The sequence below is a fragment of the Scleropages formosus genome, chromosome 5 (genome assembly GCF_900964775.1).
Source record: "Scleropages formosus chromosome 5, fSclFor1.1, whole genome shotgun sequence".
Classification (NCBI taxonomy): Eukaryota; Metazoa; Chordata; class Actinopteri; order Osteoglossiformes; family Osteoglossidae; genus Scleropages; species Scleropages formosus.
Window position 1 is genome coordinate 8,828,321 of NC_041810.1, and position 21,649 is coordinate 8,849,969.

Genomic DNA, 21,649 nt, shown 5'->3' on the forward strand with positions numbered 1-21,649 from the left:
TGCTAATGAAAGATATGAAGAAAATAACATTTTTCAGCTCTCACCCCTTTGCTTCTTTCTACCAAAAATGTTACCATTAGTTTGTGTAAATCTTCTAGTATTAAGTTGGATGAGCAACATATCTAACCCTCTGGGGCAAGACAGTCATGGTGATGTTAGAATGAATTTGACTTTTTTTAATGCACTGGTCAATGAGCCTGTTGCTGACGTACAAGTGAAAAGCTTCAGCGGGCATCTTCGGTACCTCACTGAGACGATGGCTGAACGAACACTGCTTGATGCTGAGGTTCCAGCGGCTCAGAGGGCTCATAAGGAGCATGAAGGAGCTGACAGCCGCTCAACCCGTGTAAAGCTTCGTGAGGAACTTGTGTCACAGAAGCAACTGCATCACTTTGTTCCTTCTAACTTAAGGAAGCTCTTTGTTTGCTATGGACATCCAATCGGACTTCTTTTGGCTGGAGGCCAGTCTGTGGCGAAGCGCCCAGAGCTACATGCAGACAGCATCAGGGGTCACTGCACTGAAAGTGGTAAAAATGCATAGTGACCTTCAGTTGGGCACCGAGAGTCACGGAGGGACAGAAACAGTTCTTCCTACAGCGAGCGAAGAAGCACAGCGTTTTCCCAAACCATGAAAGGCTACACCGGTGAAGAAGTAACTGGGACGACACTAATGAAGCTTTGAACATATAACGTCCATTATACCAATGACCGTATCAATAGCATGATCACGTCATGGACCCTTAGTATATGCAAGATTTTATTTTTTATTTATTTATTTTATTTATCTTTTCTCCTTTGTCTTTTGGTTGGGAGTTTTTCTGTGCCTTCCCTCCATGGCCAGTTAGTTTACTGACAGCTTTAATAATTACATAATTACTGAAATAATTTAATGTACAGCCAAACTTTTATTTGTATTGTGCCTCTGACCTTTTGTCTGGTGCTCTGTGTGACCATGTGAGAAAAGCGCTCTGTAAAAATGTCTTGAATGGAATTGCATGCAAGTGACCTACTTGAGTGACCATCAAAAATCACTGGATTATGCTGAAAATTTGATCAAATCTATGTTATAGTAAAAGAAATAACATGAAGACACAGGACTTTGAAAAGCATCTTCAAAACTTTTCAATGGCACCCTAGGCTACACCCTAGACTGGAGCAATGCAGGGTGGCCACATACACATTCATGCGCTACGATCCATTCAGAGTCGCCAATGAACCTGGCACACATGTCTTTGAACTTTGAGAGGAAACCAGAGCACCACAAAGAAACCCATTAAAGCACAGAGAGACCATGCAAAGTTCACATAAACCCAGCTGGATTCAAAGAGCTCAAACGCTGTGAGGCAGCAGTACTATTTGCCGTACCACTATATGCCACTCACAATTTACCCCAAAAATGAAAAAATGTTTTTCTTTCACGTGTTTGTTCTGTTTTTGTCTCTTTATCTTACCTTCATACGTTCCACTCTCCAGTAAAGCTCCGCTTCTCTCCAATTCCATAAAACGGTCAACTGTTAAAAAGTTATAGTCCACCCCTGCCACTTCCCCCTCTTTGGGTTGCCTTGTGGTGCCTGCAGGAAGAGGACAGGATGAGCACTGATTGTCACGCATTCTCCTCTTTCTACATCTACTTTTTCACTTGAAGGTTCATTAATATCAGACAGCGGCCTGACATAAGAATGAAAAAGTCACAAGGTTTGAGAGACACTTGCCAGTAAGCACACTGCGGTAAGACAGCTGAGAGGAGCTCGAGAAGTCAGTTTACTTGATGATTCCTGTGATTTCACAGCTAGTAGGATGAATTTTAGGGCACGATACAGCAATTACACAATGTCACAATGAGGGACTGAAAAGGAAAAGTCAGAACAAGAATCTTAACCATAGACTGTGTTGCTGAAATGAAGAAAAAAACCATGTACATCAGAGAACACATCATTCAAGTGGCAAAATACGTTTGTTCATGAAGCACACAGAATAGCTGGTCAATAATTACTGACATGCAAACATTTCTCATAATGAATAACATTCATCTATGTGAGGAATGGTCAGTTTGCAGCTCCATTTACAGCCTTATTGCACAAATTTTCACTCATTACAGGTTTTTCCTTCTACTAAGTCCCCAAAGCGCCACACAGAGCAGGTTCTCCATCCGTCATCCACTTTAATCTAATCCATGGAGCACCCGGGAAGAAGAAGCCCTGCCCAATATGTGGAAGTCTGGAGTAATCGTTCATTTCTGCTGGTTCCATGTGTTGACGGAAGAAGAAGAGTTCAGATTTTTTCTTTCCTCTTCTATCCCTCGGAGTAGATCCACTCCATGTTTCTGCAGTATCACTTCTGAAAGCTCTGCAATTGAACGTGTGTGTGTGTGTGTGTGTGTGTGTGGCACGCAGCTACACCTGGCAGTGAGACACACACATTCACACATTCACCACTCGCACCTGACAAGCTGTCACGGTTACAGCCAACAGCTAACGAAGAACAGGGACGTGTCTCACCACCACTGCTTGTGATTGTTTCACAGCATGTTGCCACGACTCCCCTACTGAAGCTGCTGAAATGTGTTTAATGACTGATACGGGCTAATAAAAAAGACAAACACTTGGCTTCCCAGGAAGAAATTCTTCAAAAACGGTCACATAATCTACTGTTGTTAGCAAAATTTCACCGTCACAATTTTCACGAATGCTATAGTCATTGTGGGGGGTGGGGCGCAGCGGGTTCAGTCGGTGCCCTGAGTGTGGTGGGTCTGGGGTTCGAGCTCTGCTTGGGGTGCCCTGCCATGGACCGGCGTCCCGTCCTGGGTGTGTCCCCTCCCCCTCCAGCCCTGCGCCCCGTGTTTCCGGAATAGACTCCTGTTCACCGCGACCCTGCTCGGGACGAGTGGTTGCTGAGGATGGATGCCAATGGATGTTTCCGTTGTGTGTGTTTCACAATACAGTATCTTCTTATTTTGTGTCTCTTACTTTCCTTTTATGTTTACTTTTACTCCTCATAAGTCTAACCGTGTTCAGAAATGCGAAGCAAAAAATTGTCGGTGGCAGTAAGAGAGCCGGAAAACATTATTATTTGTCCCATAGGAAATAATGAGAAAGTGGGTTTCATGATACAAATGATCGGTGTCCAAATGGTTTTCCGTACCCAATTACATTGCTAAACCGAGGGATACATGTACATGAGACGTGTAACTGGCATCTGGAGCACAACAGCTTTGAGGTGTGGAAAAATTCGCCGCATTTCAGCAAATACGATATTTCTTATAAGGCGAACCTCGGGTGGTACTTCAGCGCTTCCTTTTCATTCATTTAATTGATTCATTAAATCCTGAAAAGACTGGAAGTGTTTTCCGGTGTTTTTTCTGTGTCTCTCCAAGGCCCGTCGATACAGGCTGTGGGTTCCATCTCTCTTCTAGCCCTTCTATTTCTGCACACAAGGCCCCATTAATCGTTGATCCGGCAGCCTCCCTCTACTCAGCCGCCGAAATACTGTACGCAGAGGGTGGCAGAGGAACACTTTGTCTGTAGTGAAGTTCTGATCTGTTCACAGAAGTTTTCAGTTTCCTCCCACTCAGCTACAGTTAGGCGCATAACAACTAAACAGAGAAAATGAGTTAAGATGCTGAACTGTGTGAGGACAGCTTGAAAGGTTCCCAAGAACCCTGAGGTCCTTTGCTCCTTTCGCTGTTGTGGGAATGTTTCATTTAATGAAGACATTCAACAGCTGAGAGTGCAAAGCGGAATTCTTTTTTATTTCGGGGGCACAGGCTGTCACTGTTCCACTAAGGGATACAGGATCGAGCCTTTCTTACATTCCCAGTGCCCTACGAAAGGGCTGAAAATAAGCTGTGTGCAGCACAAAACACACGCTGTGTAACTTATTGTGTGTTTCACCATTTGACACGTTCTAAATGTAGAGCGCTGCAGATTTACTTGCTCTTTACTGCCTTAGATGAAACGAACCTGCGACCGCAACCTGTACTGGCCTATAAAGAGGAATGCCCCTGTGCAACCGCAAAGCCCAATAATATCGTAAACAGTAAAACCACGCGCAGTGCGACAGTCAACATTTGTTAAGAAAGTGTAAAATAAAGCAGACTAGTGTGAAGTAAGCAGTCACCTAATACGTAGCATATAACACTTGGCAGGTAGTTCGAGTCGCCCTCGTGGCTTTGAGAAGCGCTCTTCAGTGAAGTGTCATTGAAACACCCATGTGAACGATGGCTGGACACCTGAATAAATTCGAACCCCGCTGCGCCGAACACTTCTGCCGTACATCTCACTTGTTCCACAACCACCGCCACTGGGCTCTTCTTGAGCACGGTCCTCAACACCTCCATGAAGCTTATTTAGTTCTGCCGAAAGTATGGTGGTAAATTAACTGTTTTTTTTTGCATTCCAGTCCTTGACACCTGCAGTTGGTTACAAATCAATGATATTGTAGCGCCCCCCAACGGAGCTACTAGAAACCGCCTCGACAGACGGGGGAAAAGAAGCATGCTCTTTATTAGAAGCATACATGTCTCCAGCAGCAGTCTTAACAAAGATGCTTCGGACAGTACAAGACACAGAACACGTCAGAATCCCCCTGGGTCACTCCCAGCCCCCCTGTAGCACCCCATGGTTAAGGGGTCCCCCCGGGACTCCCCAGAATCCCACTCTCGAACACTGAACATAAATAGGACGACAACCAATCAGAAACCACACACAACTATGCACACACACATAAACACTAATACCAACTATTTACACATTTACTCCCCTCGGCGCTGTTACAATATACAGGTGGTTCCAATTTACGTCGGGGTCACGTTCCCCGAAACCCATGATAAGTCGAAAATATCGTAAGTCGAAAAGACATTTAATACACACCTGTGCGTGACGGAACGGGAGCTACGGATCGCTGTCGCTGCCCAGCATCGCGAGAGAGTATCGCTCCACGTATCGCTTGCCTGGAAAAATATCTAAATTCCAAGTACGGCTTCTGCTGAATGTCCATCGCCAGCTCACCACGGTAAAGTGGAAAAAATCGCAAGTCGAACCGTCGTAAATTGGGCAGCACCTGTACATTATTTCTTCAGCCAAAGAACAGCCAGTACATTCCGTTTTCAGTATCTTTTGTCATGTCTTTTCTGAAGCTTTTAAACACTTAAATCTACTTTATACATTTATCTGATGCTTTTCTACAAAGCAACTTATAATTCGAAGCTACTGACAATTATTTATCCACTTATACAGCTGGGCAATATTTTGGAAGAAATTAGCATCACTACCTTGTTCAAGGGTGGTGGATAACTGAGTGAGTGTGGATTTTGTTACAGACGAAGTGCAGACTCATTTTTACTCTCCAAAGCGCACAAAGGCAAGCAGTGGGGGTAAAAAAAGAAACCTGCTGTGAAAGTAATGATCAATGAAAGCATTTAATCAACAAATAATCAGTAATCAAAGCTCACAACTCCAATTTAAGCATTTAACTGGGCAAACGCTCTACTATAGTAAGCCCACTGTATGAAAAAGGACATGTATTTTCACCAGCTGTTTTTTTATGAAAAGTATTTTGTTATAAAGGGCCCCACTGTTGTACCAAGTGACTGAATGGCTACAGGAGTAATTTCCCTCCTAATCAGCAATGGTTAAGGTGCAGCCTTCATCTCAAAGTACTGAAAGCCCTACTACCGAAGCTGTGAGTAATTGCAGACAAAATTATATATTTTTTGCACGTCAGTGTTTGTATTTTATATTTTTGTAGTTTGTAATCCTGCCTGAAACCAGATAAACCTTCTAACATAAAACTGATCATACAACCATTTAGGCTGTTAGACTAGTTAGCAGTGCAGTATGGTTTTAAAATAAAATATTCCACCGAGAAGACGAAAACACTTTAAAGATTATGTTCTGCTTCCTGACAACATGACTATAGAGCCTCTCTACACTGTCGTTCAGTTTTGCTGCTGCATGCTCATGCTACAATTTGAGCTGTTGCTAGGTAACACCTCCTGCTGTGGAGAACAAATTAATTCTACAAGCTTCCAGCATCAGCATCTTCTCTTTGTCTCTCTGGGTATAAACACTGGCTAAAAGCAATAAGTGTCAATGCAATATGTGGCTACTTTCATTTTATTTCATTCTATTTCATTTCAAAGAACAAAAGTGGCGAACGGAACTGCATGTTGAAAAGTCAAGTTGTATTTAGTGTTAAAAATCCTTTCTCAGTTACTGTTAGCTCTGTGCACACACACTGCTCTACATTTCCATGGCGAGTTTCATTAAAATCTGTTGCAGAGCTCTTTCCATACTTGTGCAGGACTAGGACTAATATTTCATACAGGCAGGATGTAGTAGTTTCATCTTCATCAATGGGGCTGTGTGCGCAACTCCCACCAAGAGGTTCCTTTAAGGTGCACAGTAATGTGTGTCAGCACACAAAGACGGAGGTGATGAGATGCAGGAAAGAGCACCTGATCCAACTGGAGACACCGACTCCTGGACAATCGATGTCCTGTACTGTATATAAGAGAAATATGTTTGAAGCCAGCAGTTGTCTGTGCGGAGATTGATGTAAAAATGTGTTTATCTTAGTGGCTCATGGTATGAAAGTAGAACAATTAGAAAACAACTAGACCATGACGATTATCACTGCCAAGTTTAATCAGGGTGAAACAGCACCACAGAGACCAGGATTTTTGCAGCCAGAGAGGGTGAAGGTGAGTGAGTCACAGTGCTGGGCTCAGAAGAGTCCCCGAGCTCTGCCCTGGCACCACCACTTTACTTCTCAACATGGCCTCCACACAAGATGGAGCTCCATGTGCTACATGGAATATGTAATATGTACATTTCATTTTAACAGGCAATTCCTTTTTTCCCCCACTCTGAACTCATTTTGAGAACAGCATTTAAAAAAAAAAAAAAAAAATCACACATACAGCAGCCAACCCCATACTGCAAAAAGATATGGTGAAATTACTTAAAAAATAATGCAACATTCTCTAACCAAAAAAGTTAAACATAAGTCAATGTAACATGCCGAGGCGGCGGGCCCCGAGGTCAGACACCCACAGCTGGGACTAATTGCGGGCACGATTCTTCCCCTGGGTCCGCCAGTGAAGGGAGAGAGAAGAGAGAGAGGCACAGACGCTCCCCTGAACACCGACCCCAAATCCCGTGCACGAGCCCCCGAGTCCCAGGACAACGCGGCGGTTCCCGACGCACTACCCCCGAGCACCTGTTCCCGGTTCCCGCGTTTCCCCCCTGCCTTGTATCACCTCCCCTGCACCAGGGTGAATAAAAGAGCACGAGCACTAAAAGCACCTACCTGGTTCCGCCTCTGTCTGTTGCAGTGAACTTTAGGTAAAATGAAATAGAAAACCTTTGTCAGCAATGCACAGTGCAGTTCACTCAACTTTCTTTACTTAAAAATGTTTGTCACATCAATTTAAGGTAAGTTGCTTCAACCTTCCATTGTGAGCTAACCTCAGAACAATAATAAGTTCTCTTAATATAGAATTTTAAGTTGGTAACACAATTTTTGAAAACTTAGAACAAAATATGAGTAAAATGTATCTCTAGCTTCTAGGTAAAATTGAAGGATCATCCTCTTTTAGGATGGGAACCTTCTTTACATTTTATTACACATCAATAAAGCACTAAACATCAACAAATTTACATGAAACAACAATAAAAGTAATAGGTTGAGAACCCATGTTTTTTTTTTTTTTTTTTAATCAGAATGGACAACCACAACACGAAAAGTACCACCGATAGTCAAAACGTCAGTAAACATGTTGCCATTCACAACTTGTCCTCCCATGCAAAAGGCACTCTTAACAGCTACTGTACGTTCAAACACGTAAAGATACTGTACCTCACTGCGGCACAGACACAGCGAGCCCCAACAATAGCTCAACAGCGATTTACATCACACAACGTTAAAGACGTTGAACAATGATTCGGTCATCAAAGTCAAATTCAAGCTCATTGTCATTCCCACAACACGTGTCGGACACACACAGGAGCGAAATAGCGTTTCTCCCGGACCACGGTGTGACATAGAGGACAACGTATACTATCACTAGTACAGCATTACTGTTGCAAAGAAAATGCCAGTGGGGACCAGTCCCTGAAACAGGACTATATACTTGGTTAAAGAAAACAGAAAGTTTTGTCTGAGCTCAAAGTTAATTGTTTGCTAAATATGCTCACAGTGCAAAGTGCAGTATCACACACTTATTTGAGAGGGTTACACTCACTAAACTGTAGACAGATTGCAGATAGTGAATTAAATTTTGTTTATTTAAAGATCCCTTGCCTTTGAAAGTGTTGTGATAGTGACAACTGCCGTGGGACACCTGGTAGTGCAGCGGTTAGTGCCGCAACCTTTGGATCCCCAAACTGAGGGTTCAAATCCCCCTGCCAGGTACAGTACTCTAAAACAAGGTACTTACCCAGAATTGCCAACTGTACAAATAGTTAAAGAACTGTATGTACCTTAACACTGTATGCTGCTTGGGGGACACATGCTCGCTACATGAATACATGTACGCTGCAGTACCGCACTTATGTGCCACAGGGTTGGATGAGCAGAACTGACTTCAAGTGTTTGCATATCTATACCGTACAGCACATTGTCGATGACGCACAGCACTTAAAACACCACCAGTAATAGGCTTTACTCACAATTACACGTTTGCTTTATGCATCCCCCCCACTCCGGCACATAGTTAATATTTTATGTTGTATGCACTGCTACAAAAAACAAGTGTCTGGCTAGAAGCAATTAATTTTGTGAGTAATTATTGCTGAGCTAATAAATCATTTTTTCAGTGCTACAGAATACTGTAGAGTCCACTGTGCCAAAATGTTTCACAAAGCATCTTTATGAAGTGAGAAACAGTCTATCCAGGATCAAGAACGTGTGGAGAGAGTCATATTTCCATCTACAGTCAAGGCATCATGGCACGAAATTCCCTCATGTTTGCCCATATATTTCCTCTGAAACGCAGATGATGCAAAGAATACAGCAGCAGCAATTATCTATTTTCACACACACAGAAGGTAAGAGATGTATGATTATTGTACAATTATTGCAGATAGCATTTCGAACAGTGGCACAGTGGCACAGCCCGCGCTCTTGTTTCACGGTCCCGGTGGCTTCAGAGGATGTGGGTTCGATCCCTCTCAGGCTTGTGTTTGGACATTGTGTTGCCTTCATCCCACAGTTCAAACACAAGCCTTCAAGTGAACTGGGGTCCCTAAATTGCCCATAGTGTGTGTGAGACACAGTGTTTCACTGGTGTATAAATTACTGTAGTATACTGTATACTACACTGTATTGTATAATATACTGTAGTAGATCTAGCACTGTAAGTCTCCTTGGGTTGAAAGGTATGAACCCGTCTACATAGTGTTCACTGGATGTTGTTTTGTAGAAGAATGTCTGTTAAATGCATAAATACTAGGCAAATAAATTAATGTAAATAAGTGGTATTAATGTCAAGTACCAGTGGCCTTCACTTTAAACTCAGTCTGTCCAAGTTACACGAAAATGATTTTTATCATAAACACAAAAAGCTTTGAAATTTCTGTTGCTTCAGTGTTTTAAATCTTTACATGTGTACAGGCTTGTCTCAGAAATCGAGGATAATTCACTCCTGACAACATGCTTGTAAGGTGAAATGTAAGGTGAAACCTGTAAAAAATTGTGAAGGGGGAAAATAATATGTTCCTTATCCAAAAAAGCTAACCCATTCTTCACCTAAGATGCTCAGATCCTGCTTTATCCTTTAAACACAGACAAAATGTAATCCAGGTCAACAACTTTGGACACCTTTAAATCCAGGTTTAAGAACAGAATGCCAAAACTTATTCTTATACATTTTTTTCTCTAACCCTTCCTCCTGTGAGTTAATAGATTGTTATGCAAATTTCATGTACATGAAAGCATGAATTATTATAATATGAGCATATGAGCATTCGTTATGCCAATGAGGACAAACATTCAAGATACACAGGACAAGATGTTACACCCCATGCGTAAATTACAACAGCTGTACACAAAGACCCAGCCCAGCCAACATCAACAGGAAGCCACAGAGAACAACATCCAGCATTTCCAACAAGTGGGCAACTCCGCTTGTTGTTATTCATTTATAAAGTTTTAGCAAATGTTTTCGTCGACAATAATATGTTACGGTAACAATATCCAAGGGATTGATCCTCCGGTCAAAAAACTATAGTATCCAACTGCAAGTAAGATCTCTAAGCCATACAAGTACGTTAGTAAATAGATATCCTGCAGTACAGTAGTAAATAGAAACAATTTTTACACCAGTAACGATTGGTCCAGAAGGAAAGAAGGAAAAAGTCACGACCTCAATTACATTGTAACTAGAAGACGGTAATAACCAGTTACTGTATGGAGCATAAGAGTGAAGATCTTTGTCACCTGTGCTTGTATTTGCTGAGACTCAAGGACTCCACATACATTCAGATGAGGTTAAATGCACATGGCGGTGGCAAAGTGACTCACATCACATTCAAACTAACCGGTGTGGTGCATGAATGTTCTAAAGATCATTGCTTTTTCTGTTCTTTATCTGCTGCAGAGCTTCATAGTGAAATTCCCATGAATCAGCACGTCAGCAGAGTGTTACCTACCTAGCCTGAAATATTACGTACGTTTATCTGTTTTCCATGATTCTGTTCTGTCATGGGTGGAGAAAATACGTGCGCTTTAGTTTTTACAAACAAAAAATCGCACCAGTAAACTGACCGCTGACACTGAGAAGCAGAGAATTCCCAATTTTTATGAGAGCCCTGCAATTCTTGGACATGCAGGTATCTTGTATTAAAAAGGATTAAAAACAGAATTCGGCACAAAATAATGCCTAATCAATACGAATTGATTGTAGAGGTACGTCGGTGGTGCAGTGCAAGCTCATGTGACTGAGAAATCATTGTGACTGAGCTCATGCAACGACCTGTAGGTCACACCAGAGGGATTCTGCACTGTCACCAGGAGCCTTGTAAATACGGCTCTCTACAAATGTGTCTGTGAGCCACGGCACACACACGCAGCTCTTCCCACTACCGCACGTGGGGCGTGAGAAACGAGAGTTGGTATGACACAGGATGGCGAATTCTGCCGAAACACAGCATAAACAAGCCATAACTGAGCCACGACTCGAGTGCCTTTAGACCACCATCAATCAGAATGAAAACTCTTACAGGGGTCAGAGGTAATCTGTGATCGTGCCGCATGGGTTTTCACAAAGTAAGTCTTGAGGGAGTCCCAGACATCTAAAATGTGATCTTTTCAATCGATCAGAAAGAAAAGTTGACACAAGTGCCAGTTCGTGATGTTTCAGTGGTGCTGCAGAAACAAAGTGCAACGAGACGATGAGACAATGAGACAACGGGGCGGCGTGGGTCACCCTGGGTCACCCTGGGTCACCCTCAGCAACTCACATGGCACAGTCCGCAGGTACAAATTGTCTCGAATGGTCTGCTGGAGGTCATGATCCACGGAGCCCTTTGGGAAACGAAGGTTGAGATAGTGCCGGAGGTCTTTGTCGATGACGCCCCCTGAAAACAGAAAACACAGTTCGCTTTGCGTTATTCTGCTTTGACAGAATTACGTTCCGCTGTCGGATGCCCTGGCTCTGCTGCAGGAGCAATGAATGGACCTTAAAACCTGTGCGGCACATTAGAGTTAACAGCTGGCGTTCAGCAAATCTCATCATCATTCAGAGAGCAGCGACAGAGAGTGTGTGATCCAAGAAACGCGGCTCTCTCGCATCCTCTGACATGACACTCACAGAATGGCTTTCAGTGGTACCGCAAGGAAACAGGGTAACGGTGCCGTGGACGCGTCTTCACGTACACAGAGCCACACGCTAAAATTCTCCCGCAGACACAATTTTTTGTACACGCACACATACAGTACATATATGTATTTTTTCAGCCATCACTTTAATATACAAATCTATATTTACAAATTTCTGTATTTTTCTGCCTGTCATATTTATCATATATATTTATATGTATTTAAGTCTATACAGCTGTCATTCTTATTTACCGATATAAATATGTGATATACAGTATATGAAGATTATGAACATGACAAAACACACACAAAGGACACAGGAAACATGCACAGAGGCACTCATATATAGACGCGCGCGCACACGCACGCACGCACGCACGCACGCACGCACAGACAAACAAAAGGCAGTCATAAGCACCTGTCCTGCAGATGTGTCCAGAGGTGTGTTCTGTTCTCAGACTCTGCTCCTGTGTCCACCTCCTTCCTGTCTGTGTAAGTGCGCTACCTCACTGGACACGTCACTGCGTACCCTACTGCAATCCTTACTGTCTGCACACAACAGAGTCGGGGAAGGAGGGACAGAAGGAGAAGCTGAGGAGGAGTCTCTCTCTCTCACACACACACACACACACACACACACACAAAGAGAGAGAGAGAGAGAGAGAGAGAGAGAGAGAGAGAGAGAGAGAGAGAGAGAGAAATCACTCAGCCAACAGCGGCCTCAAGCACATCGCTCGCCTCTGATTGGTCTGTGTGACTGCGAACAGCTCCCCCTGTCGGCCTTTGTCGGCATTGCTGTGCTCCTCCATGTTGTCCTCCGGATGCTGTATGGGGCACAAGGAAGCCTGACTAACGTGTGGAATCCTGCATGTGTGGCAAGATGTGACCCTTTAGTACTTGCAGAATAACAGCACAGCACACACACACAGAACAACAGGACAAGGTAAACGATCATGTATAAGACACAGCTCCACGTTAACGTCACTACAAAAGCAACAATACTTTGATTTACAATTGTTGTCATACTATGTCTCATACTACGGAGACACTCTGTGATCATATTAAACAGTGGCTTCTGGCCATTTTTATTCATCATTATTATATCTCGATTGTGCCATATTCTCAACATCGTCAGCATTTTGTCAGCACCATGGACAGCGCCGCATCCCACCAGCACCGAGGCCACCTGCAGCTGAGTTCGCAACTCAAAAAAGGGATTAAACAAAAAAGTGGCGGGGGGGGGGCGACACCTGGATCTCATGAAGACTGCAGTCCTTCTAGATGCTTAACAAAGTAACTGAGCCATAAAATCCAAAACGTTGAGAATGTGACTCTACCTCAGTAGCCTGTAGGTGTGGATTCCTGTCTACATTTATTCCACTTCAGTTATTGAAAGCAGCCCCGCAAACTGACTCGTCCGAAACCCTAAACCACTACCGAGTCCTCAAAGGGCCTGCAGGACAATTCATACACACTGCATCTAAGATTCACTGGACAGACATGAAGAACATCACATCTCCTCATTTAGCTGACACCTTTCTCCAAAGTGACTTACAATGGTAAGTTACAATTATTTACTTATTTATACAGCAAGGTAATTTCAGGGTAAGCACCTTGCTTAAAGGCAGTACAATCAGAGATCGAAGCTGCAACCTCTGGGGTCAAAGGCAGTAGCGCTAACCACTACACTACCAGCTGTATTACACATGTAACTCGAACGAATACAAAATACTAGACCGTACAAAATGCATCAAGTAAATATTTTATTTTCTCTTTAATGACACAGTCCTTAGCATTTTAACTGTGCTCACACTTTCCACAACACTGAATTTGGGCCGGCAATATGACAGATATTGCCTGACCTTCTCTTGTACATTGCATTACAAGTACAGGTATCCTTCGGAATGGGAACGTTCGACGTTACGCCCAAAGGAAATTAATAGCCTCCCTCAATACGCACGTTTGTTTGGGTTTCCGAGTGACAAACCTGACATCAATCTTCACACCCTGTGCTTTGGCGTACAGGCTCTGCACCACGCTGACCCTGTACTGGACAAACAGTTGCTGATAAAGCGATCAAATTTAGCGACCTGGTTATGGCTACAAAGGCATCGGTAGAACAGCTCCCAGATATCTACTGGACCTGATGATATGCTACACCCCAACCAGACTGCTACGCTCCTCCACATCTGCTCGCTTGGTGGTTCCGCACACAAAAGGTGCAAAAGCACAGAGGTTCTCTGTTCTGTCTCTGTTGTGGTGGAACGACCTCCTCCCCTAACTCAGAACTGCTGAATCTTTGTCCACATTTAAAAAAGGTCTTTAGACTCATCTCTTCCAGACTCACTTCGCCCATCATCTCTTAAGTTCATCTAAGATTTAAATGTTCATGATGATGCTTGGATCAACCCTTTACAGAGCCACTCCTGCAACGTAACGTAAATCATTATATGTATCGCAAAATGAAGAAAAAAAAACTAGTAGGAAGGTGATCAGGAATCATCGATATTCTGGTAAAGTTTTATGCAGCTACTTGTGCGATGAACATCGGTTCATATGGTGAAGGAAACAAGCTGTATTTAGTCACACATCGACAGGTATGTCTCTTTCTCCTAATGTAATGAACAAACAGTGTTTTCTATGAGATGTACGTTGCTTTGGAGTCTGTGAATGAATAAATGTACATGTAAACGGATGGATTGATAACAGACTGGGACTTAGTGGTACAAATGACTTGGAATTTATTAACAAATTCATTTACACACCATCTTGCAATCCCAGTTGTGCTTGTAAGATTTTCATATTTTAGTTAGTAACACAGAAAAAATGTCAACGGTGGCATAGCAGCTAGTGCTGCCACCTCACAGTGCCTTGGCTATTCAGCTATGGGTTTAAATCCCACTCAGTGTGTGCCAAGCTTGCATGTTGTCCTTGTGTCTGCAGGGTTTCCTTCCAACATGGTGCAATTAAAGTGAACTGGTGACACTAAATTGCCTGTAGTGTGTAGCAACCCTGCAATGGACCGGTGTTCAGTGTCTTTGCACTCACGCTTGGTTTTGGCGCCAGTGCTCTCGTGTACACTGGTGTCAGCATCAGCTCCAGAGCTCACATTAGTGTCGCAGGTGTCAGTGCACCACTGTCATCACTCACATTAACAGTGAGGTGAGGGATGCGTCATTTATCTCAACATTTCAAACTAGGTTTTGCAGGGAAACCGTGTTTTTTGCGCCTCCCTCCATCTATGTATTTGTGTACCTGTTCTATACATCCATTTTATCCATTAGCTGTTTTACTACTTACTTTACTGTCTTTACTTTTTACTACTTCATCTTCCAGGGGCTGCCACAGTGAACTGGACACCGATGCCTAAAGACCAAGTTACCCGATACGACCGGATCGTTGTTTCTGTACTTGCTGACTCTTACTGCACATGAGCCCAACAAAGAAAACGTTTTAGCTAGAGAAGAACCCCACACACCCCTTCGGAAGACACTAGAATTTGCAGGAGGGGCTGGCCCGCCACCGATCCCAGCAACCCCAGAGGTTTATTTGTCTCACCATTTCTTAGCCTGCTTGTGTACTCAGTTGCTGGACGGCTACATAAAAATTAACTGGTGTCAGTGCCAGGTGTCAAATGAGCATAGATGCAAGTGCTTGTACTTACATCACTGTTAGTGCCAGTGCTTGTGTGTCATTGCTGACATACATGTGAGAGCCAATTTCAGTGACAGCTTCAGTTCCAGCTTTCACACCAGTGTCACTGCTGGCATCAGAGCCACTGCTAACAGGGCTCTTAGTGTTACTAGTCACAATTCGTCATATGTCACTGCCAGTCTTGTCACTTGTGTACTGGAAGCTACACAGTACTATAAAAGGAAAAATTAACTTCTTCCCACATCAGACATAATTTAAGTACCTTGGGCTCTCAACAGAACCACTGAAACCAGAAGGCTGTTTGTAACTCAATCTGTTCGTAACTCAATCTGTTCATAAATCGAAAGTCACCTCTAGCACTATGTCACAGTCAATAAAAGTTTATTAATACATATGTCCTTCAATTTATTTAGGGGTTAGGTCCTGTAAAATCTAAAACACAGTTAAATAAAATGTTGTGTTTATGACATGTTTTTTTTTTTAAATTGATTTTTTGATCAGCTGCTTTTCCCATGCAATGCAGCAGGGCATAGCCCAGGAAACAAAGTGCATTAGGCAGCATACACCCTGGACAGGAGAGCAGCCATAGGCAAGAATCGGAGTGGTGCTTTAAAGTATGTGAACCCTATAGGGATGGTCATTATTATTGTATGAAAAATACAGAAATGCAACCTGAAGCTCTATTACATAAGGAGGAAGCCAAACATCAATTCTATGCAGAAATGTCGCCAAGTTCCCTGGGCCCGAGCTCATCTCATATGGACAAAAGGAAGTGGAAACGTGTGCTGTGGTCAGATGGGTCCACGTTTTAGCTTGTTTTCGAGAGAAAAGGATGTTGAGTTCTCCCTGCCAAAGACGAAAAGGACCATCCAGACTGTTATCAGTGAAAGGTGCAAAAGCCGAGCATTGGTGATGGTGTCGGGGTGCATCAGTGCCCACAGCATGAGTGACTTGCTTATGTGTGAAGGTATCATTGACATGGAGGTATATATTGGGATTGTAGAGAAATATACACAAAGGAGAGGCACTGTGGCACAGTGAGTAGCACTGCTGTCTCACAGCACTTGTGTGGTGTGAAAAGACATGGGTTCAAGTGCTACTCAGTCCGTGTGGAGTTTACATATTCTCCCCATGTCTGTGTGGGTTTCCTTCCATAGTCTAAAAACACCAAGCAAGAATGGGCAAAGCTGTAACAATGATTGTCTTCAGTTCCCACATGATTTGAAAAGTATAATTTAAAGGAAAGGTGAAGTAAAATCACACACATTTTCTGAACCGCTTGTCCCACACGGGGTCGTGGGGAACCGGAGCCTACCCGGCAACACAGGGCATAAGGCCGGAGGGGGAGGGGACACACCCAGGACGGGACGCCAGTCCGTCGCAAGGCACCCAAAGCGGGACTCGAACCCCAGACCCACTGGAAAGCAGGACCAGGTCCAACCCACTGTAAAATCGACTCTGTCTAAATATTTTTTCCAGTGTGTTGCAGGCATCAAACTCTAAATTTGTTAATTGTATTTCGTATATAAAGTTGGTCAGTGAAAACATTCAAAATCTTTTCTTTCTACTTTGTTAGTTAAAGGTTCAAGAGAGTAAAAAAAAAATGCATATTCTTGTTTTCATAGCATTTTAGAAAATATCCAATCTTTCTTGAAACGGGGTTTGTACTGATCTACTTGGTTTACTCAGTGCAGCTTGAGGTTACCTTATTTTTGCACCTGCACTAATTTGCTCTAAACCACCCCTCCTCGAACCGCCACCTTAACGTGGTGGAGGGGTTTGAGTGCCTGAATGATCTCAGGAGCTATGTTGCCTGGGGCTATATGCCCCGGTAGGGTCTCCCATGGCAAACAGGTCCTGGATGACAGACGAGACAAAGTGCAGTTCAAAAGCCCCTTATACAGATAATTAAACTAAGGCTTTCGTTTACCCTGCCCGGTATGGGGCCCCACCCTGCAGCCAGGCCTTGGGGGGGGGCTCGCATGCGAGCGCCTGGTGGCCAGGTCTATGCCCACGGGGCCTGGCCAGGCTCAGCCCGAAGCCAAGACGTGGAGCTGCTCTTCGGTGGGCTCACCACCTGCCGGAGAGGCCGTAAGGGGCCGGTGCGTTGTGATTTGGGCAGTGGTCGGGGCCGAGTGCTTGGGCGCCAACTCTGGCTTTTGGGACTTGGAATGTCACCTCACTGGCGAGGAAGAAGCCTGAGCTAGTGCAGGAGGTTGAGAGATACCATCTAGATATAGTCGGGCTCACTTCCACTCACAGCTTGGGTTCTGGAACCACTCTTCTCGACCAAGGGTGGACTCTCCACTATTCTGGCGTTGCCCAGGGTGAGAGGCGGCGGGCGGGTGTGGGCTTATTAATAGCCCCCCAGTTCAGCCGCCATGTGTTGGAGTCTACCCTGGTGAATGAGAGGGTCATCTCCCTGCGCCTTCGGGTCAGGGAACGGTCTCTCACTATCGTTTGTGCTTATGCGCCTAGCGGCAGTATAGAGTACCCGGCCTTCTTGGAGTCCCTGGGGGGCATGCTGGAAAGCGCTCCCACTGGGGACTCTGTCGTTCTACTGGGGGACTTTAACGCCCACGTGGGCAGCGACAGTGACACCTGGAGGGGCGTGATTGGGAGGAACGGCCTCCCTGATCTGAACCCGAGCGGTGAGTTGTTATTGGATTTCTGCGCTAGTCACGGTTTGTCTATAACAAACACCACGTTCATGCATAAGGGTGTCCATCAGTGCACTTGGCACCAGGACACCCTAGGTCGGAGGTCGATGATCGACTTTGTAGTCGTTTCTTCTGATCTTCGGCCATATGTCTTGGACACTCGGGTGAAGAGAGGGGCTGAGCTGTCAACTGATCACCACCTGGTGGTGAGTCGGATTTGATGGCGGGGGAAAAAGCTGGACAGACCTGGCAGGCCCAAATGCATAGTGAGGGTCTGTTGGGAACGTTTGGCGGAGGCCCCTGTCAGAGAGGTCTTCAACTCCCACTTCCGACAGAGCTTCAGCCAGGTCCCGAGGGAGACTGGGGACACTGAGTCCGAATGGATTATGTTCCACACCTCCATTGTCGGGGCAGTGGTTCGGAGCTGCGGCCATAAAGTCTGCGGCGCCTGTCGCGGCGGCAATCCCCGAACACGGTGGTGGACACCAGAGGTAAGGGATGCCCGTCAAGCTGAAGAAGGAGTTCTATCGGGCCTGGCTGGCTCATGGGACTCCTGAAGCAGCTGACGGGTACCGGCGGGCCAGATGTAACACGGCTCTGGCAGTCACCGCGGCAAAAACTTGGGCCTGGGAGGAGTTCGGTGAGGCCATGGAGGAAGACTTTCGGTCGGCCTCAAAGAGATTCTGGCAAATCGTCCTGCGACTCAGAAGGGGGAAGCAGTGTTCCACAAACACTGTTTACAGTGGAAGTAGTGCGCTGCTGACCTCAACTGAGGATGTCCTCGGACGGTGGAAGGAGTACTTTGAGGATCTCCTCAATCCCTCCGACATGCCTTCCGTAGAGGAAGCTGAGGCTGGGGACTCGGAGGGGGACTCGTCCATTACCCTGGCTGAAGTTGCTGAGGTAGTCAAAAAACTCCTTGGTGGCAAAGCTCAGGGGGTGGATGAGATCCGCCCCGAGTTTCTCAAGTCTCTGGATGTTGTGGGGCTGTCTTGGCTGCCATGCCTCTGCAGCATTGCGTGGGGCTTGGGAACGGTGCCTCTGGACTGGCAGACCAGGGTGGTGGTTCCTCTTTTTAAGAAGGGGGACCGGAGATTGTGTTCCAACTATAGGGGGATCACACTTCTTAGCCTCCCTGGGAAAGTCTATGCCGGGGTGCTGGAGAGGAGAATCCGACCGATAGTCGAACCTCGGATTCAGGAGGAGCAATGTGGTTTTTGCCCTGGCCATGGAACACTGGACCAGCTCTATACCCTCACTAGGGTGTTGGAGGGTTCGTGGGAGTTTGCCCAACCAGTCCATATGTGTTTTGTGGACCTGGAGAAGGCATTCGACCGTGTCCCTCGTGGCATCCTGTGGGGGGTACTTCGGGATTATGGGGTTCAGGGCTCGCTGCTACGGGCTGTTCGTCCCCTGTATGACTGGAGCAGGAGCTTGGTTCGCATTGCCGGCAGTAAGTCAGACCTGTTCCTGGTGCATGTTGGACTCCGCCAAGGCTGCCCTTTGTCACCGATTCTGTTCATTATCTTCATGGACAGAATTTCTAGGCGCAGCCAGGAAACGGAGGGTGTCTGTTTTGGTGGCCGCAGGATCTCGTCTCTGCTTTTTGCAGACGATGTGGTCCTATTGGCTTCATCGAATCAAGACTTACAGCGTGCACTGGAGAGGTTTGCAGCCGAGTGCGAAGCGGCGGGGATGAGAATCAGCACCTCCAAATCCGAGGCCATGGTTCTCAGTCGGAAAAAGGTGGATTGCCCCCTCCGGGTTAGGAGGGAGTTGCTCCCTCAAGTGGAGGAGTTTAAGTATCTCGGGGTCTTGTTCACGAGTGAGGGAAAAATGGAGCGGCAGGTTGACAGATGGATCGGTGCGGCGTCCGCAGTAATGCGGTCATTGTACCGGTCTGTTGTGGTGAAGAAGGAGCTGAGTCGTAAGGCGAAGCTCTCAATTTACCGGTCGATCTACGTTCCTAACCTCACCTATGGTCATGAACTCTGGATCATGACCGAAAGAATGAGATCGCGGATACAAGCGGCAGAAATGAGTTTCCTCCGCAGAGTGGCTGGGCGCACCCTTAGGGATAGGGTGAGGAGCTCAGTCACCCGGGAGGAGCTCGGAGTAGAGCCGCTGCTCCTCCGCATCGAGAGGAGCCAGTTGAGGTGGCTCGGGCATCTGTTCCGGATGCCTCCTGGACGCCTCCCTGGGGAGGTGTTCCGGGCATGTCCCACTGGGAGGAAGCTTCGGGGCAGACCCAGGACACGTTGGAGAGACTACGTCTCCCAGTTGGCCTGGGAACGGCTTGGGGTTCCCCCAGAGGAGCTGGAGGAGGTGTGCGGGGAGAGGGAAGTCTGGGGGGCTCTGCTTGGACTACAGCCCCCGCGACCCGATCCCGGATAAGCGGAGGAAGATGGATGGATGCATGCTCTAAACCAACATACAAAATTGGAAATCAGACCCCTATTATGTCAGATGAGAAAGACTGGTTCTGAATAAATAACAATTTCATGGTAAAACTAAGAGACACAAGAGGTTTGCATACATTCACGTAGCATTGTGTATTTAACTTGTAACAAAAAATTCAGTCTACTTTAAAATTACTGACAAAAAAATATATCTCCACAACCTCCCATTAAATGCAGAATGTTGATTTTTTTTCAATAAGCATATGCAATGTTTGTCAACATGTACTCAGTTTATTACCTATACAGCTGATAAAAACTTCATAACAGAAGCAAAGTATTTGTGTGGCTTCTGTTCTTACAGCTATAATCAATGCATGATAGTGTGTGTGACTTCACATTTTGTTAATGTCAAGCTACACTGAAACTAATATAAAATGACAAAAATAAAAGCATGTTGCCCTGGCTGGGACCAACAAGCTTTTGGCCACAGCTGTGCCTGGCTGCTTCCACAATGGAGGTTTTAAACAGGGTCCATTCAGACTCCATGTCCCCTACCTCCTCCAGGACATGGGAGAAGCTCTCCCGGAGATGAGAGTTAAAATCATTCCAGAAAAGGTCCTCTGACAGTCGTTCCCAGCACACCCTCATTAAACGCCTGGGCCTACCGGGTCTGTCCCTCATTTTTCCCCGCCATCTGATCCAACTCACCACCAGATGGTAATCAGTTGACAGCTCAGCACCTCTCTTCACCCGAGTGTCCAGAACACGTGGCCTCAAGTCAGAGGAAACGACTACAAAGTTGATCATTGATCTTTGGCCCAAGGAGCTCTGGTACCAAGTACACTTATGAGCATCCTTGTGTTCGAACATGGTGTTTGTTATGGACAAACCATCACTAGCACAGAAGTTCAATAACATTTCACCATTTGGGTTCAGATCGGGCAGGCCGTTCTTCCTAATCACCCCCCACCAGATTTCCCGATTTTCCAGATTTATTTGGTTCCAGAACCAACACTGTAAGGGGAGGTGAGCCCAACTATATCTAGTTGGTATCTCTCAACCTCCCTCACCAGTTCCGGCTCCTTTCCCCCAAGTGAGGTGACATTCCATGTACCAAGA

At 45.4% G+C, this 21,649-nt stretch overlaps 1 protein-coding gene across 9 annotated transcripts in view; it reads right to left on the minus strand.

The window, feature by feature from the left end:
- The window catches only part of LOC108931969 (membrane-associated guanylate kinase, WW and PDZ domain-containing protein 2-like), a 98,802-nt gene that overhangs the window by 66,023 nt on the left and 11,130 nt on the right, over positions 1-21,649 (minus strand). For 8 of the 9 annotated variants that reach the window (XR_003797684.1, XM_029252024.1, XM_029252019.1 and 5 more), the window contains exons 2-3: positions 11,460-11,576; positions 1,452-1,571 (exon numbers count right to left, since the gene is read on the minus strand). Coding sequence is in view for 8 of the 9 variants with exons in the window: in XM_029252024.1 (XP_029107857.1) it covers positions 1,452-1,571; positions 11,460-11,576 (237 nt within the window). In the remaining variant the exon portion in view is untranslated. Of the gene's footprint in view, positions 1-1,451; positions 1,572-11,459; positions 11,577-12,235; positions 12,299-21,649 lie in introns of those variants that run through there. The other variant, XM_029252025.1, reaches the window with a different exon arrangement.